The sequence below is a fragment of the Trachemys scripta genome, chromosome 2 (assembly GCF_013100865.1).
Source record: "Trachemys scripta elegans isolate TJP31775 chromosome 2, CAS_Tse_1.0, whole genome shotgun sequence".
Lineage (NCBI taxonomy): Eukaryota > Metazoa > Chordata > Testudines > Emydidae > Trachemys > Trachemys scripta.
Genome location: NC_048299.1, coordinates 195914827 through 195934690, shown reverse-complemented (window position 1 = coordinate 195934690; position 19864 = coordinate 195914827). Strand labels below are relative to the sequence as shown.

At 38.4% G+C, this 19864-nt stretch overlaps 1 protein-coding gene across 2 annotated transcripts; it reads left to right on the top strand.

Annotated features, from left to right (window-relative positions):
• The first annotated feature begins 842 nt into the window (after positions 1-842).
• On the top strand, positions 843-19458 carry NAPG (NSF attachment protein gamma). 2 transcript variants are annotated; one of them, XM_034762600.1, is made up of 12 exons: positions 843-995; positions 2660-2727; positions 4923-5007; positions 5980-5997; positions 7308-7338; positions 9095-9204; positions 9347-9413; positions 9900-9970; positions 12875-12953; positions 13806-13885; positions 14997-15126; positions 16257-19458. In XM_034762600.1, exons 1-12 carry the CDS (start codon positions 940-942, stop codon positions 16404-16406), a joined length of 945 nt encoding a protein of 314 aa, XP_034618491.1. In that variant the 5' UTR covers positions 843-939; the 3' UTR covers positions 16407-19458. The 2 variants fall into 2 exon arrangements, with proteins under 2 accessions (XP_034618491.1, XP_034618492.1); XM_034762601.1 differs by lacking the exon at positions 843-995 and adding an exon at positions 1934-1961.
• Positions 19459-19864: the final 406 nt, after the last annotated feature.

Here is a 19864-nt window from a genome sequence, read left to right as displayed (position 1 = left end):
ATGAATTCTATTTTGGTTTTGTGATTGCCATGTTATATTTCAAACTCCATTTTCAATGTAACTTTTAGTGTGACTTTAAGCATTGTTGTAGCAGGAACTTGACACCTAATGGAAAAACTATGCCTGGGAAGCAAGAGCAAATGGTTCTACCCCAATGGAGAATGGCTTTGCTACCAGCAGGGCCATTGACTTTGAACAATTCTCTGCCCAGGGAGCAAGGGGTGATGGTACCTAGAAACTCCCCAGTGGAAGCATGGGGAAGAAAAGGAGTCAGAGGCAGGGGTGACAGAAGCTTCCTAAAAGCGGGGGGCGGGAGGGCCCACAGCACCCAAATTGTGGCTCCACTCCTTTCGCCCAAGGTCCCACTCTTGCACTACTCCTTCCCCCAAAGCTCTGCTCCCGCACTGCCTCTTCCCCTCAAGACCCCACCCCCTGATCACTCCTCCCATCGCTTGCCCTTACTGCCAGTAATAAGTTGGGGGGCTATGGGGGAGACATTTCTTGGGTCATTCTCTGCTACAGGAATCTTGCCACCCAGAACCCACTATACGGATGCTACCAGCTAATGTTTGTAAGAAAGTCCTAACCTTTGAGGATGTTGTGTGCAGGATGACCCACTAGCTTATAACCTTTAATATAAGCGGCCCCCTATTCTGCCCCGGGGTCGACAACAGGCTCTCTACACAGCCTCGCAGGGACCCTGCTGCAGCACGTGGGCCGCGCGCCCTCACGCCTGTGGGCCGGGTCTGCGCGCGCAGCGCTATCTCCAGCTGTCCTCTGTAGCCACGCCCCCTTATCGACTCCGTCCCCTACCCGCGCAGGCGTGTAGCATCAGGCCCCGCCCCCTACGTATGCTGATAAGCCCTTACGGCTTGCCGTAGCCTGTCCCTCCTTTTCTGACGCAGCGGCGGCGGTTCCTGGCAGGTACAGCGCAGCGAGATGGCAGCGCAGAAGATCAACGAGGCGCTTGAGCACGTCGCCAAGGCGGAGAAATAGTGAGTGCGGCGCGGCGCGGGAGGCCGGGGTCAGGCCGGGCTGTCTCTGCCCAGGGTCCCGAGGAGGCCGCGGGCCGGGCTGGGTCCGGGCTGGAGAGTGGCTGCGCCGCTCGCTCCTGGGAGAGGGTCGAGGAGGGGGACGGGCGGGGTTCCAGGCCCCGGGCGTTCGCCGAGCAGCCGCTTCCGCCGGGTTCCCCGTGGCTCCGGGCTGTCATCGGCCCCAACCTCCCGGGCGCCTTGGGAGCTCAGCCCAGCGCGCTTCCCCTCGCCGGGAGAACTACAGTTCCCAGAGTGCCGTGCGCGGGCCGGGAGCCGCGGGGGCGGGAGGGCGGTTAGAGGGACTGGGGGGTTCCAACGTGAGGAGAGCTGGAGGCCCCCGGGAGCCTGGCAGCGGGTGGGGTGGCCACCAGGAAGGGTGCGGGGGCACTAGCCTGGGGCTCATGGGCCCTGCTCCTCCACCACAAACTCCCAGTGTGACCGTGGGCAAGTCGCTTGTCTCTGCCTTAGCTCCCCACCTGTCACACAGGGTGCTGTGAGAACAGCCCCATTAACCGTGGGGAGTGTGGTCACAGAAATACCTTGTGTGGATAGCGGGGCCCTGAGCTCTCAGAGTTCCCCTCACTCCAGATGGGGGCAGTGACAGGCCCCTCCGCTGGAATGACTGCTCACACTAGGGGAAGCCTCTTCCGCTCCTCAAGACTTTGAGACAGACACTAGGAGGCTGATAGAGAGAAAAGGGAAGCCGAGGCAGGTGAATGGGAGAACTAAGATGAAGGAGAAATGCATCAGTTATAAAAACTGAAAAGAGATGAGGTGGGAAACTTGTGCCTGGCTTTTGTTCAAGCAGTTTCAGTGAAGCTGTGCTCACAGCAAACTTATTTTGAAAGCAAATCATTTACATATAGCTACTTTTGTTGTTTGTTTGTATATAGGATGATGTCATCGGAAGGCTACCAAGCAAGATTGGTACTGTTGTGTTGAGAACAGTATAAATGTATTAGATGTAATCATTGTTCCAAAGAGGTTGTGATTTAAGTAGCCAAGAGAGACAAACACTGTAGACCAATGGTTTTCAACCTGTGGTCTCTGGGGGTCTGCAGGCAGCATCTAAGATTTCCAAAGGGCTCCACGCTTCCATTCAAAACTTTGTAGAGGTCCACAAATGAAAAAAGGTTAAAAACCACTGCTGTAGATAGACAATATAAATGGTCAGAAGTACAATACGTGATAGTTAACTTTTAATTCCAAAACCTCCATCCTGAAACAGTTTTTCCCACTATTGCTAAAGTACAAGTGCTTGCCTTCCAAACTCCCCACTCAGCAGAAATAATTTGAGGCTTATCCTGAAAAGAGAGGGAGAAATTACAGAATGTCCAAAATTGTCTAAGCATCTGCTCCTGGTCTGATCCGGATGGAGCAGTGGGGCCCAAATTGTTGTTCCTTACTTACCAACCCATAGTATCTGGCAGTTCTCTGCCATTTCTCTGTATCTCACATCGCTCAAAGGGGATGGGAGACAGTGGCCCCTTGCGGGCCTGCCCCCTCTTCCTCCCACATTGCCACTTCTTAAAACAACAGAAACAAAACTATATATATTGAGAGCAGGAAGAACAGGTTCTTGTTTCAACCATTATTGATGGTGGGCTTTTGATTTTGCATTTCAGCCTGAAAACTGGATTCTTAAAGTGGAAACCAGACTATGATAGTGCAGCTACTGAATATGGAAAGGCAGGTATGTATGACTATAGATGGGAATGCATTTTATAGGTTTAAATAATCTGGTAATTTAATCTTAAATAATATTTTAGATGTCGTCATTTTAAAACATTGTCTGTAAATCTGTAGATGGTTGTGAGGGCAGGGAATAAAATAAAGAACCAAATCTTTCTAATTTACTACATTTCAAATTTCACTTGTTTTAAATATTTATTTGAAATTATTAAAACTCATAACATGTAAACTGAATCTCAGTGCAAATTACAATTTTAAATATCTTACTTGCAAATATGGTTGAACACAGAGTTAAACGGACTTTTGAATAAAATTGAAAAACTTTTATTGTGAGGCATAGTTAGACTCCTTTTTTTTTTTTGTAAATAGGGACTTGATTTGTGTGTGCGCGCATGCTCCTGTCCACTCTGCATGGGAATCCCTGTTGTCTTCAGTGGGAGCTCCATGCCAGGAGTGGCAAAATAATTGGACTTTGAGTGAGGAAGGGAAACTCCTAATGTTGTATAGAGGCAAATAGTGGAAACCTCTGCAGAAGTGACCTTGACTTTATTCATTTTTGTCCTCTTTATAATATGTTCAATACTAATTTATTTGACAGAGAGAGAAAGTTCATATGCAAAGTTTGTCTATTGGATACTTTTGAAGGTGCATACTATTTAAAGGGCAAATATTCCTCTCTCTCTCTTCCTGCTTAGTTGAGGTTGATGAGGAATCTGATAGCTTTCTCCCCTTATCCTCAAGGTTAATGCTTTACTGCTGGCTCTGACATACCCTGCTCCATTTCTTAAAAATCTTTTGGAACCCTTGGACACAGATGGTGCTCTTAGAATTCAGTTGTGTTTATAGGGTGTAACTTTCCATTTGTATGCAGGTGATATTTAAATCTGTTTTGGCCTTCATATTGCAGTGCCATCCTGGTTTTGCCTGATTGCTGTCTTGGATACCACTGAACTTTGTAAAATTAAATCTCTTTTTGCACCATTTCTCCTTCTCCCCTGTCCCTCCTACCTTCTCTCTCGCTCTTTTTCCCCCCACTCCCACTTCCCTTCCCTTGAGCTCTCTGGGAACTCTTGTCAGTGGTCTTATAACACCATCTTCAAATAAACAAATTTTGGTGCTCACTCATGCTTCAGATTTATTTTTGACAACTATCTCAGTGTTCTGTCTTGTTCTATATTGTTGAATTTAAATCTCTCAGTATTGACTCTTTTTCAGTAAGATTCTGAGCAGAAATTCTATTGAATGTTTTTGACATCTTAAGTCTTGAGGATTTCTGCTCCCTATTTGCATGTATTCCAGAAAGTGTCACACTAATATAAAATGTAGCAGCCCAATTCGGTTCGATTAATTTTTGTCTAATCACGCTAACCTCCTTCCAAAATCTATTTCATCCACTAATAGCATCTGCAGCATATCTTTCTGGCCTATTACACTTTATAGTCCCAGTCACTCACTTAGATATTAAATTCTTGGTTTTGTTTTCGTAAGTCATCAATAGCAGCTGGGGGGAAAAAAAGGATGTGTGTGGGTGCGTGCGCTCCCCAGTTGTGGAGTTGAGTTGAGTCTGCTCTGATTTTTAAAATCCTGATTAAATAAGTACACATTAGCTGGTTAGTTAGGTTTCTTTATATTGTAATGTGCCCAGAACTAATTATGAAGGCTGGTATTTATTGCAGGTGCACTTTGTTGATGAGGATCTTGATTTAGAAGGGAGACTGCAATGAGACCTCACTTCTAATGTTTTAGAATCTTAAACTTATTTGGCATCGTTCCTGGTTAGTGAATGGAAAGGATACTGAAGTGCAGGTATTCAGCTGAGAAGAGGGGCTGACTATAGTAAAAATCCAATTAGCCTACATTGTGTAGAGGGAGAAAGTACTAATAATTTAAGAATGATTCTTATGAGCCTTGATATAAAGTATAATAAATCGATAAAAAATGTAATTAAATACTTTCATTATGGGGCAGATTTTTAAAGATATAGGGACCAAAAGATGCAGATAGGCACCTAGTGGGATTTTCAAAGGGGTCTAGGCAGCCACCTCCCATTTGAAAATCCCACTACATGCTCATCTGCATTTTTTAGGTGGCTAAATACCTTTTTAAAAAATCTGGCCTTGTGTGTCTTGAACAATAGATGAAAGAAGGAAAATGGCAAAACATAAACACTTTGTTTTCTTTCTTTCTTCTTTGTAGGTGTTGCTTTTAAGAATGCCAAACAGTTTGACCAGGCAAAGGACGCCTATTTGAGGGAAGCTGAAGCACATGCAAATAACAGAGCGTATCTTTTCAGTGATGGTTAGTTCAGTATTTAAGGAATTGAATAACTGTTCAGCAATCAGAACTGGACTAAGGGAGGGGATGGTGTGGAAAGATGTAAGAGACAAACGCAGACTAAATATTAAAAGGTTTCTTAGCCAACTTCCAAAATTAATTTTAAAGAAAGAATTCAAGCCCCCAAGAAAACAATCTGGTGAATGAAAAATAAGAAGCCCTACGGAGCAGGAACCATCTTCTTATTTTGTTTGGCCAGTCACTAGCACAGTGGGGCCCTGATCTATGATTGGGGTGCCCAGGTATCACTCAGCACATATTTTATTTATTTATTTATTTATTTGTGTATTTATTTGAATAACAATCATATTAACAGATTCCAGTGTTTGCTTTCTGTTACTGGATTTAGTCCTTAGATTTCCTTGACATTTTTACTTTTTGAGGGATTTTCTTGTTTGTGGTGTCTGGGTGTTTTTTTTTTGCTGCAAGTAGATAACTTAGATGGGATCTCCTCTTTTTAGTTTGTAATGTGGGTTTTAAGTTGAAGAAATCTCCCTTAGGGAATATGTGTGCTAATTTTTTTTTAGTTAATAATTTGTATGGTTTTTGCCATGCAGTGCCTAGAAATGGATGCTACACATTAAACACACTGCTAAAAGATTGGCTAACATTACGCTATCTAACACAATGTAGTAACCAAAAGTCTTTAAATAAATATATGTAATCTAGTTTTGTCAGCTCTTTCATAGTTGGATATATTGAATTTTATTTCGCCCTTAGGTTTATTTAAAACAAAACAAACAAAAACTAGCATGCACACTTATCAGATTAGTTTTGCCTCTGTGTAAATGTTATTTTTGGAACTAGTATTTAAATAAAAATTTAGTTTGCTTAATCCTCCAATAAATTATTTTTGATACATAATTATCTGTCAGATTTTTATGGCTTGTATCCTTAACTTTGGCTCTGTTACATCCAGTCTCTTCCATGCTGCCAAGTAAGTTTAAATTCCTCAGTTAATTTGATGCATTTCCCAGTATACTATGTGTATCTAAAGACTATTTAAAAGATGCATACATTTGGGGCTAAGTCTGTTTTCATTTAAATAAATGGCAAAGTTTCCATTATTTTCACTGGTTCATGATCAGACTAATTAGTGGCTTCATCCTGGAAAGCTTTTGAGACTCTGCAAATCCCATTGAAATAAATGGAAATTATGACTTTTTATCACTTCTCAGGATTAGTTCCAATATCTCTTGATTGATCATCAATAGGATATTACTCAGGATCTGCTTATTTCATTTGTTTTTGCTTACTGCATGTATGATTAAGGTAATAAATAATTTGATTTCTCTTCACACACTTGAAATTCCTTCAATGTCTCTAATCACCAGAATGGTGCCTTATAATATTAGCTGTTCTTAATTCTATTAGTAGTGTGTTTTTTAAATATGTCTTTCGTGCCACTGTGGTCTAGTCTTTGTAGTGAAAACACAATCAGACATTTCCTACCCTCCCATTCCTCCAACTCATGGCAAATAGTGAAAAGATGGTGTGATTAATTTGAAGCACTTGTGCAAAATTTGCCACACACAGTACATGTTATAGAAGCAGGAAGGTATCTTTGGTCTGGGCTGGGAAACACTGCTTTTTTCAGTGCTCCAAATATGGTCAAAAGCACTTTATCCATAGAAGACAACACTGTTATGGTCTCAGGATTACTGCATCTTTATCCCCAATTTGTGGTCCACTCCAGGGTCTGGTAGGCCATCATTCTTCCAACCCTTCAGCAGGATTGGAGCCCCATTGGATAAAAGCATGTCTGTTTGCTAGATCAAAAGAAGGTCCTGATACAAATACAGCTATTTATATCAAAAGTTCTTTCTTTGTTTCTCAGTGTCTGGAAAACCCAGTTTGAATCAGTATATACAAACTAACACTGGGGGTGGTACGTCTTTAGAGTTGCTTACAGAATTAGTGACTGTCCTTAATCATTGTCCACTGTTTTTAGTTTCTGACATGTTACCACAGCTGCTTCTCCATGGAGTTGAATACAATCATACATAAACTATTCATGAACGTAATAAAGTGGTCCCCAAAGATACAGCATGAGGTTGCAATATCTATCACTAGCGCACAAGTGAGAAACTCTTTTTAAATAAAAGGCATGTAAAATGTTTGAAATGTATGCATTGTTATGATTCACCATTAGCTGATGTATAGTAACTCTTACTACATAGCAAGACCTGTCACTTCAACTCACTGAAATAACACTGTAAGTAAACCTAATTTCTTTTCTCTTTGCAGAGCTTATGAACAAGCTGGTATGATGTTAAAGGTATTTACTGGTCATTTTGTGTTTGTTTGTTTTAAAACAATATGTCTCCTGTGGACAGTTGTATTTTGAAATATATGCAATTTTCAGCTTGCAACATTAATTAGTGTTAAAGTGGTGCTAGCACTTCGTGTTGACATTTATTCCCCCCCCCCCCCCCCCAAGAATTTTAAATAATGCAACCTTCTTTCCTGGTTGAAACTTGATAAATCAAAATCGGGAGGGGGGAGGTTGAGTTTAGTATGTATGTATTAAGAAAAGATAAATGTACTTCATAGTAGCAGCTTATTTTTTAGTTCAGGTAAATAATATTATGTCCTGTTGTCACTTACTGGGGAGACACCCTCAAAGGGGCAGGATGCTGTCTAGGCCTGGTGCCTTGTGATTTTTTTTTTTTTTGTCTGGGTGATGGCACACCGGACTTTCTCAGAAGACGGGGGATCAGCAAGGTGTGCCATTGCTGAGCGTTGTGGAATAGACTCGATGGGGTCTTCAGAGACCGTTGATTCACAGTTTAGTAGGCTCTTCAAGGGCTCCTTCCAGCGTTGTTTAATGGCCGCATTGGCTCCACCCTCCTCAAGGACAATCTGTGAATGTAAGGGGGTTGGGCCTTTGGAGCTTGGCCCATATATAGCTTTTGTTGCTTGAAAGAAGCTTCTCATGTCATCTTGGTCTATGAAACTCTGGATCTCAGAGGCCTTCTCTTGCCACCACTTATTTTTGATGTCACGTAGCCTCCTCTGGACTGCTGCCTTGAGCAGGTGATAAGCCTCATGTTTTCGTTGGTTAGAGGAATCATTTTGCCAGTGCCAGAATGCAGTTCTTTTCTGTTGAATTAATGCTAGGATTTCCTCGTTGTTTTCATCAAACCAATCTTGGTGCTGAGGAGTGGAATATCCTATAGTTTCAACGCAGGCACTGTGGATGGTATTTTTAAATGGTATTTTTAACATACTAAGGCATTAACAGACCACCATTATATACCTCCTGATTCTTCAGTAAGCTGACATATTGTAGTTCTTGGTGACTCCCATACCTTAGCCCTTCTGCTTTAGCTCAACATAAATCTTGTAGTCAACAGGAATTAGTTTTCTAATCACATTTGCCAGAATCCTGTTAGTGATTTTTGCATGCAATAATGACTTGATAGCTGTGCAGTTTATTGAATGGGTTTAACCAATAGTTGAAAACCTCATTTAGGGGATAGAAAATCAGTGTATAGTAAAATAAGCTAATTAACCACCATAAGCCAGTTTTTAGGGAGCTCAAAGTGAACTTGTAACCCAGATGTTGATCAGTTAAACAGACTTTCAGAGAATCATTATTTCAGGGTTCAAATCGAGTATTCCAAAATGTCTGTATATATGTCCACTTCTGATGATGTGCCCTCTAAACAAATTGTGAAGTTGGGCTACCAGGGAACTGATTTATTTATTCCAAAATTGAAACGTTACAAAGGGAAACAAGACTGGCTGCTCTGGTTTTGTAACTGCACTGTGTGAGTATTCATTTAGATATTTCATCGTGTGGCTAATCCAAAGAACAAAATCAGCCAACTTTTTTGATTTATTATAGGCAGATGGAGGCGAAAGTAGGCTGGGTTTCTTGTATGCTTGTTTGTACTGTGGATGTTGTAGTTTACTTTGCTGGGAGCTGAACTCTACCAATGTAACGCTATGCAATACAGAATATTTTCGTTTGGTCTGTTATATATTAGCATAGTTGATGACACTGTTATTCTTCCAACTTTTTCTTACAGGAGATGCAAAAACTTCCTGAAGCAGTTCAGCTGATTGAGAAGGCCAGTATGATGTACCTGGAGAATGGAACACCTGACACAGCAGCTATTGCCCTGGAACGGGCTGGAAAGTAAGCCTGCAGCATTGGTCGCTAGGACAAATCACAAAACATTGGTGCCTTCTTTTTACAGACTGTTGTTTGAATCCTGTACTAGGAGAAAACTTTACTATTTGAGCTGAAGAATAATAATGCTGGCTTGTATTTATTTCAGGCTAATAGAAAGTATGAACCCAGAAAAGGCTGTACAACTCTATCAGCAGACAGCATCAGTATTCGAAGTAAGTACTACCATTTTAATTTGAACAACAAAGGAAATAAAGATTGAGTAGAAGGAAGAAGTGTTCAAGGTCAGTCAGCCTAAAATAACTCTGCTGTAAGGTGATACAGATAGCTGTAAGGTGAGGTTGAGTTTTGAGCTCTATCTTGTTCTCTATCACAGCAGTGGGTGAATAATGTTGCACAGGAAGTCACGCAGCTCCTATTGGGACCTTTAATGTAAAGGTGCAGGGTCAGAGTCCCTACCAGTACTCCATCCCCCACTGTATAGGATCTGAATTTAATCTCCTATCCAGCTTCTTCCCACTTCTTGGGCAGTCCAGAGGGAGGGAGCTCTGCTGACTAAAAGTACTAAGGCCATGGGAGAACCCCACATTGACCTGAGCTCATGCCTTATGTTTGTATTTCATTTTAAAAAAAAAAGAGAAGTTGCATAGAATTAAAGCCACAAATGTATAAAACCTTCTGATTTTGTTCTGCTCCTTTAGAATGAAGAACGTTTACGGCAGGCTGTAGAATTACTAGGGAAAGCCTCAAGACTTTTAGTCAGAGGACGAAGGTATAACTCTTTATAGTCTGAAAACCTAAGTTTTCCTCTAAATATAATTGAAACCTTTACTGCTGAGTTTCACTGAATCTATGTACTGCCTCTTCAAAAGTCACTATCTGGAAACAGAAGATTATGGTGATGCTTGTCAAGACTAAGATCCAGTTTACATTTCTGCTGGCTATACCTGAGTGCTGGAAAACTCATCTGATATTTTTTTTCTTGTTTTGTTTTTTGGTGCTATAAAATGTTCCTCCTAATAATTCAGTGAAGATTTATGAATTACTGAGAACCTGGTGTGTTTCATCTCTTCAGTTCTTCATCAGTGTGAATTATTCCCCACAACACTGGGTAGTGAGCACTTAATATTCTACCCAATTTACACATGAGGGAATCTAAAGTAGGGGAATTAAGTGACTTACCCAACCAAAGCAACCCATATGCAGGTGTCTGATTCTGAATCAAGGGTGAAGAGTTTGACTTTGAATCCTCAGGTTCACCTGTTTTTCTAATACTATTGGTTAGTAGTACCAAATTTTACAATGATTTAGCATAAACATACATAACTACAACCTATAGCTCACTATAAGGCTGTCTTTGAGTCAAGCCTTGAGTGTGTGCTGTAATTGCGAGCAACAATGGTAATCTAAAAGGAAACAAGGAAAACCCTTATATTACAGGAGTGGAAGGACTGTCAGGTGAGATGTGTATATTGTTTTTGAGGCTAGCTTGATTGTCATACTGATTTATAGAGGCCATGTTGTATCTGATGTCACTTGGGGTTTGGAACATCATGTAACTTGAATATAATTAAAGTGGAAATAAGTGATGAAAACACAACAAAAATATGCTTCATAATCAATCACAATAGTAGATTTAGACATAATTTGTGTGAGCAGATCAGGGAGGTCCTACTGTACTTCTGTGGATGTCAGAAGAGTAGTAGTCTAAAATATCCATATTCTTTGAATGATTGTTTTGTGACTTTCAGTGAAAGAAAAACTTCGGTATGGAAATGAATTATGATTCACAAGAATTGTGAGATATATTGAATCACTTAGCTGCCATGTGAAGTTCTTAATACATGGTTATAGTAATTTGCATCCAAAATAGCTTGATTAATTCGAGTATGAAGTTAGTGATTTATAGCTGACAAATGTAATCTGAACCTCTAATAGAGTGGCTAATGAAATTTTAAATCCTGTGCTTCTTGATTACATGCCTTTTCCAAAACCGAACAATTCTTTTATGCCTAAAAATGTAAATTAGTAGACCATGAAGGTAGAGTTCCTAAGTTCTCTTAAATGGCATGTTTTTTACATCAATGTTATAAAACACTAGCAAGTACTTGGATAAATTTTAAATGTATGCAAAACTTTAAAAATGCCTCTCCAGGGTATTAGGCAGGATTATTGTTGTTTTTTGCAACCTGAAATCACCTACTGTTTTGTCTGAAAAGACCCACTCTTGTCCTTTTTTATTAAAAACATGTGTGTTCACATTGCAAATATATTTGCAATAAAATAAGGCATAAAAAGGATGGAGAACTTGGACAGTCCCGCTAAAGTTTGAGTTTCATTAATTTTCTATGTAGATTATGATAAGCATGTATGTGTGGTTTAAAATCTATACTGTAGGTATGTGGGGAGAGTCTTTTAAAAAAAAAAAAATCAGAATAGTGCCAAACATTCTCAGATAAATTGATGTTTCAGTAGCTGATATTTGTCCCTTCCAGTGCCAAACCAGTGCTCCAGCTTGATGCTGATACTGTGCTGCTAAAGGTGTCACCTTTTGGATGAGATATTTCATGAAGATCCTCACCACATCTGTCCTCAAATATCCAGTGTGAACTCTTGGGTCATTAGCCTTGATGTACTTCCTACCTAAATTTACTCTGAAGTTTCAGTTGGATACAGTGTTTACTTCCTGTCCAAAAGCTGTAGTGTAATGTTGTGACTTGTAAAATAGTTGCTATATTTCAACAGTATGTGCATGTACAACTGCTTGGTTGGAAATATTAGCTCTCTGTGCACTTCCACTGCCTGAAATGATCCTTACTCAACATAACTGATCACCAAGATATTTGCAAGTAAATATTCCATTTCCTTTCTATTTTGCATTATTTGGATTTACACCTATAGAGTGCTGAACATCCTGGTGGAATCCAGTAAGAATGTAAACGCCAGATTAGACCAGAGCTCAGCTCTTTACAGGACTGAGCCCTGTCTGCTTTTATGCAGTTCTGGATACCCACAATTCATCACCATGAGTGTGGGGTTTTTTTTTTTTTTTTTAAATAAAAAGTGCACTGGATTGTGACTTCCTTGAATGAGTTGGGTTGACTTCAAAGATTACGGCTTTTGTTTTCACATAGGTCTGGGACCTGGCAATGACAGGGACAGAAATGCTAGAAAAGTATAGTACATACATTTATTGATGCTCTGATTAACATAAAACTAAACTTTACTGGCATGTGGGATTGATTGCTTTCACACTGAAGCACTGATTTCTGGATTTCACTCTAGTATTTTACCTGGCAACTCAAAAATAACAGGATTTCTGAAAGATGTACTTTTTTTAACCTTTGCAATGTTACAGTGATGCCCTCAAGATTGAAGACCAAATGAAAACTTAGACTTGATGGTTTAGTGTTTAGATTACTTTGATTCTTAATGCCAGTGGATTTAAACAAAAATGGTAGCTTTTTTTCAGCATGGAGGAAAAAAAATGATTAGAAGACGCAAATATGAACTTTTTTTTTTAATAGGCTTCATGTGGACTACTGAAATATCTTTACAGCTTCTGTGCCTTTTTTACCACCTACAAACATTAAAATACGCACATCATAAGGCTCTAATCACTGGTTTCTTTACACTGGTTTCTCACACTTCCTTCTGTGTTTGTTCTTGTTTCTAGATTAGATGAGGCTGCGTTGTCTATTCAGAAGGAAAAAAGTATTTATAAAGAAGTTGAAAATTATCCAACATGTTATAAGGTAAAGACCTGAGTGAATGTTTCTTTCCTGTTTATGCGCAAAGGGAAATTGATTGGCCTGTGGGTCTGCAGCACCTCTAACTGAATGGCATTGTATGCCTTGCAGTCCAGGATAAACTTCTTACTGGATGAGCACCTCCTGAATGGCTATCCCCTCCTTTCACCCACCCCCTTAACTGTCTTGTGTCAGTATAATAGTCTTGAAAATGCTGAAGATAGCTGTCGCAGATAATCAGAATGGTTTTTAGAGCTTTCTGATAATTGTATTGAAAATGCTAAAAGATAAAATATTTGTGTAGGTGAACCTGCAAATACAGTTAGCGCAAAGAATTATTTAATTTTTGTGGGATGGGAGACATGTTCATTTATTTTCTAAATGTGTGTTGATGGCAGGAAGTGGGGCTAGATATTTTGAATGGGTTAACTTTTTGGACAACTGATAAGCATATCTCGTCAGAAAATCCTAACATAAGCAAAAAATTGGTTTGTGGTTTCAAAATTCTTGTTAGAATAATTTTGTCTTTCAGTTCTAAATTTGTAAGCCTAGGTTCAGATGATCTAAGGTTACAACAGAATTGGTCCACTGTGATCTTTTTCCTCTACACTACCTTTAAAAAAGATGGGACAGATCCACAGCTGGAGTAGATCAATATTTTCAGAGCCCATCATTTTTTTTCATTTGGGAATGTGGAGCCAGGAACAGTGTAGACCAATTGACTGCCTCGTTGGTTCTAGTGTCCTTTTTACACCTACCCTGAGCAAGCTACAGGACTTTTGGTATTGAATTCATAATAGAAGTAAAATATCTTACATTTGATTACTAAAGAGTGATCAGTCATTTCTTTTATCTTAGAAAACTATTGCTCAAGTCTTAGTTCATCTCCATAGACATGACTATGTTGCTGCAGAAAGATGTGTCAGGGAAAGTTACAGGTAAGGCATATTTTTGCCTCATTGTTTTCAAACTTAAATTTTGGTTATGTTGAAAATTAATTCATAGCAATATTTATTAAAGAGCCATGTGGCAATTCTATATTTCCACAGGTTTGAAGCCTGTACTCTGTTGGTTTATGGTACAACAATGCAGTGGTTTTTTTGTTTTTGTTTTGTTTTTTGAAAGACTACCATTTGAAAAATATTGTTGTTGTTTTCAAATGGTCAGTTGTAGTTAATAATACACTATTGGCTTAATAGCAAGACATGCATACCCTTAAAATAAACAATGAAAATATTTATATTGCTTTACTATTTGCTTAAAAATTAAACAGCTAGAAGAATTTTGTTCAGTTCACTACTCTTCCCTTTTCTGTTCTTTCTTCCCAGATTATCTGTTTGCTTAGCTTTAATAAAAGCTGAATAAACAATACAGGGTTGTTGCTGTTGGAATTCTTTTACTAAATAATTTATTCATTTTAAGTGGTGCCTCATTTTAGTATCTGTCTTTCATACACTGAACAGAGAAGGATTAGCTCTTGTAACTGTTCAGTACTGATAAAGGCCTTTTTTGATTGTCACCAATTGAATTTACTGTTATTTTGTGTTCCAAAATGGCAAGAAAATGGTATTTTAAGACTAGAATTTAAAAAATGCATGATATCTGGAGTTAGGTTAAAATGATCCATTTTAAATTAAGTCTTTACCCTGCCTAATCTCAAACACTTATGATTCCATACATGCACTGTAAAAGAAAAATATTATGACTAGTTAACAGAAACTCATGAGATTTAAGGCACTTCTATCATTTGGGACCATGCAGACAACTAGTCCCAAGCAGATCACTAAACGTTTTAAAAAAATTGAGATCTGTTTATAATTTACATGGTTAGATGATCATACAGTCAAAAATACATTTTCACGCCATTAGACATTTTTGTTCAGCCTGGGTTTTGAGACTTACTTAAGCAATACCATAAAATTTTATAAACACAAGCCTTACAGCTGCCTGTCCCTCTACTCTTAATCAGTGACATGTAAACATAGACAAAGAGTTGAGTGCTGTGAGTGGATAAGTTAAATGTTTTAAATGAACTTTCGTTTCCTTTAGTATACCGGGATTCAATGGAAGTGAAGATTGTGCAGCACTAGAACAGCTTCTAGAAGGATATGACAACCAGGACCAGGATCAAGTTTCTGATGTCTGTAACTCACCACTCTTCAAGTACATGGACAATGATGTAAGTTAACATTTCATATGGATTTTCATAAATCTTTTTCCTGGTAAGAAAGAGAGAACTGTTTTGGGAGGAAAAAACTGGAGTTGCTGTATGTTTGTCCCATCCTCCAGCTTCTCATATTTTCCACTTTACTGCTCACCACTTGTAAATTTCCACATTCCTCTGATCTTCCCGCTTATCTGGAAGGGTCAGATGAATGAACAGCTTCTTATGGCATTTGTAAGTCTGTCTGAAAAATTGGCTGGAATATTCTTGAATAGCATCTGAGTTCAGTTCCCTTCTGTCCCCAACATGGGCTGAAAACTCTGCAGTCAGTGCTTCAGCTCAGAAATACGGTACTATTCGTGCAAGTCCATTTTAGCTAGAAATCCATGGACTGGCACTGAGAAATGCTAAGCACCTTCCTCTTTTATTGATATCAAGAGGAGTTGCAAGCACTGCTCAGTTCTCAAGAGTGGTCCTGTAATTTTACAGTGAGTTACCATGGCCTTTTGCTATTTTAAAGAAAGATGTCTTTTTTTTTTTTTTTTCCTCTCAAGAAAATACTTGCTATTTAAAAAAAAAAACAAAACTGCATATTTGCAAATTGTAGAAAGAAGACTTAAGACAGAAACGCAGTAATAGAAACTTCTGATCATCCTAGTGTAGGTTTCCTAACTATATTTATTAATTTTCACCTAATATAACTTTAACATCTGAAAATATGATGCCATCTTGATTGAAAAAGCTTCTGTAAAAGACCACTTATCTGGTGGTGAATAGATGCTGCACATTTAAAAAAACTGCATTGACGAGACTCGCTTATCGTAAACTTCTAGTCAATTGTGCTGTGCAACACGGCAATGATTATTCTATAAAGGAGCAGAAATCAGAGTACATGTTTAATCACTTTAGCACAGAGAGAATAGTACATGCATTAGGTCTCTTTTTATGCTATTGGAACAGAATGTTACAAAATAATGGATTGTTGCCTTTTGAGTGTAGTCAATAGACTGAGGCAAACCCTGCTCACCTTACTTATGAGTGTAGTCCCATTTAATTCAGTGTGATTCTTTCTAAAGAAAGGCAAGTAGGATTTGGCCCTATGACAATGTGGACACTAAACCTATCATCATGTTGTTTGTTGTCAGTATGCCAAGCTTGCTCTTAGTTTGGCAGTCCCAGGAGGGGGAACTAAGAAGAAATCACCAGTTACTGCACAGGACAAAGCAGGAGGACCGGCTGCAGTTGGCTCCCATGCTGAGGAGGAAGATGATGAATATTCTGGTGGACTATGCTAGTTGTAAACATGTTCAATGTTAAATAATATCAGACTTGCTGTTTATGGATGTTAAGCATATTCAAAGGTACCAGAATTACCAGTGCTTTATTGCAGTCATGATATTGGAATGCTAATATAGACTTGACAGCTTTTGGGTACTATTACAAAAAAGCATGATAGCCCACCACTTGTTGAAGCATTTCTGGATTCCATTCCGTACATGGTAAGAACTTCCTGAGTGCACTACCTTCCTCTCATTGAAATATTTGAGTAATATTGTCTCTTCTCTAAAAGCTCATGGGCTAAAATAAACTAAATTAGATTGGGGAGAAGTATTGAAACAACTAGTTTCAAATCATTGGATTCTAGAATATTTTGACTGGTTCTTCTGGTTCCTTATAACATGTTTGTGATTTCTTTCCACTTTGGCAGTTTTAAAGGTTATTCATCTTGGTGTAGTTTTTAGCACATTGAATATCTGGATAAAGAAGACAAACTCTTTACCAGATCAGATTTTTACACACGTTTAAGCCTCTTAAGTGTCAACCATTCCATTTATTCTGAAAACATTTTTAACCTATAGAGGGATTTGTTTTAAATGCCTTATTTTTATAAGCATTATCCAGGAGTGTAAAAGGGTGTGGAAAATACTAAGACAACTGATATGAAGCCATCTTGCAAGTTTCTTCAGATAGCCCCATTATTTTCCCATAGGTATCTTTCATCTAAAGAAACAATATTCTCAATAGATCTTTGGTGTTACATTTGCATGCAGATTGAGATGCTGTTTGTAATGTACATAGTGCAAAGGAGAAAGGAGCCAACATTAATCAATTTAAAAAAAAAGACTGTTTGCCGAATATAAAGCCTCTGCAGAAAAAGAAATCAGCAAAAATCTAAGTGAAAGGTAACATTTTGGAAATATCTCAAAACACCGTTCTTCAAAAATTTGAGTTGTTTGATTTGAATTTGGAATCAGCAGTACTCTTCTACAGTTATTTAAAGCATAATGTAGGCAGTAAGTGGTCTGTTTTGCATTTTGTAGCTTTGGCTCAAAGTTCCCATTAATAACCCATCAAAGTTATTTGAAGAACTTAAGTGTAAATCATCACAAAAATCTAGTGTATATTCTTCAGGATCAAACTAAATTTGACTGCTCCATTTTGACTAGTCCATGCTTAACAGGTGACCATAGATTTCAATTCTGCAGAAACTTCTACAGAAGAACCCAGGAAGGCCTACTATAGGATGAAGTCATCCAGAATCTGACCGGGGAGGGGGGATTCATGATGTACATGAAGCACCATGACTCCTAAATTGCAGTGAGCATTAGACCAGAAGCAAGGTATAAATGCTAATACTGTGGCTTCTACCATGTTAAGCCATCAAATTATTTCAGAAATCTTGAGAATTCTTGAAACAATTCTGTTAAATGTACAAGTGTGAAAAAGCTCTTTTGAGTTTTGAGATCTGATTTAGGAATGTTGTGAAAGAATGTGCAAACTTTGAATATGTACCACATTGGTCAGGCAAGGCTAGTATGACATACAGTGTTGATAGTAGCTCTCATTGACGAGTCTTTTAGTCTGTTATGCTAGGATAGATGTTTTAAAAACTGGTTCTGTGTGTCCAAATTGTGTAGTAATGGACTGAAGCTTGGATCTGAAATGTGAAGTTGTTTGAAAATACCCTTTTTAGTGCTGAACTTTCCCCATGTGTGGGTTGGCTTTTTTTAATTGTCACATTATACTAGGGACATGGATATTGGAAGTTTGCTTGCACACCTTGACTTATATAAAATATCAAAGATAAAATTTGGCAAGTGTGAATGTGTTTTGCTTTTCTGTCAAGACTGGTGAGAGGGCTTTGAAGATGTGCAACTTGTCCTTTGAACAGTACTAATAAATGTAACTCTTGGAGTAGCTTACTCTAATGAACTCAATAACTTCTGACTCCTTGACTGCTCGTGGACGTACACTATGCTCTAGAAGAGGGGCTCTTGTAGGATATCATTGATGTACTTTTGTGTGAGGAGAACTTTACTGACTACACTGGGAGTTTAAGGCTACCTGTTACACATAACCTGGGATATCTGAGGAAGGGGAGTGTGACATGCATAAGTGAAGAAAATTAGTGTGCTTGTATATGTTAGTAAGACAAAAAAATACAGCAGTTTTTGTTTAAACTACCCCAGTGATAAAACATGTTGTGTAAGATAAGGCTACAAGTCTATGCATTCACTTCTGAAACAAAGCACTTTCGTAGCATCTGTTTTTTGTGTTTTCCAAAAACAATTTTAGACACTAACCACTAACTTTTCAAAGTATTATGGTGAGGTTTTAGCTAGACAATTCCTTCCATGTTGATAGCGGTTTTCCAGCTAAAACTCGTGTACTGATTAAGGAACGTTAAGGGCAAAAATTCTTTACTATGCAAGAAAAGCTCATTTAAATGAAAGGGACTTGTATGCATCAAAGAGAATAAAAAATTAATATTTGATTGCAATGTTGCTTTCAAGACTGATATGAAAAGATGGCTATGGTTGAAAACTAGATAAAGTCTATTTTATATCGTCTATTCTCCCCTATTTTAGGTAATGAAAGTGTAATAGGAATGTTACTGCCTTTAGTAAATATGTAATTGTAAACAGATATGTCTATATTATATATTTAATGTTTGTTTCTACTTTCCAAAACAGTTGGTACTTTTTTGTAATTTATTGTTTAAATAATAAGTTAAAGTGAAAATATACTGTCTTGCGGTATGAAAAATTATTTCCAAAAATGATGCCAACTATTTAAAAACAAAAGTTTGCATGAAGATGCTGAAATATTATCCACTGTATGTGAAGTCAGATCTATAAATTATCTTTTAATATGACTGAATTTGTATGCCCAGATGCAGTGTAAAATGTTCATACAGTGTGAAACTGCTTTATCCATACCTTTTCCAAACCTGTGAGGTGTATTAGAGTATGAAGCGTATTTGTAACAGCTCTGCAGATGCTGCCTCTTTCAGAAGAGGTTCTGTGTTTCACCAATATAAAAATAAAACTTGAAATTACAAACTTATGCTAGCTTTTCCTCTTGTGGTGATCTTCCAATTTCAGCATGAATTCCTTTGTTGGATAATCTCAAGAATCCATTTCTTCTAAATAGTACACAATTGCAGCAAGTGTCATAATGCTGTATGAAAGATAGTAGAAGAATTACAACACATTACACATTTTCAGGTATCTAAAAGGGTGTCATAAGGAGGAGGGAGAAAACTTGTTCACCTTAGTCTCTAAGGATAGAACAAGAAGCAATGGGCTTAAACTGCAGCAAGGGAGGTTTAGGTTGGACATAGGAAAAAGTTCCTAACTGTCAGGGTGGTTAAACAATGGAATAATTTGCCTAGGGAGGTTGTGGAATCTCCATCTCTGGAGATATTTAAGAGTAGGTTAGATAAATGTCTATCAGGGATGGTCTAGACAGT

Excerpts from the sequence above, each read along its gene's own strand:
- NAPG (XM_034762600.1), top strand. The coding sequence starts at position 940 with ATGGCAGCGCAGAAGATCAACGAGGCGCTTGAGCACGTCGCCAAGGCG. Across the intron at positions 7,339-9,094 it reads AAGCTGGTATGATGTTAAAG|GAGATGCAAAAACTTCCTGA; the intron begins GTATTTACTGGT and ends TTTTTCTTACAG. Across the intron at positions 13,886-14,996 it reads TGTGTCAGGGAAAGTTACAG|TATACCGGGATTCAATGGAA; the intron begins GTAAGGCATATT and ends CGTTTCCTTTAG.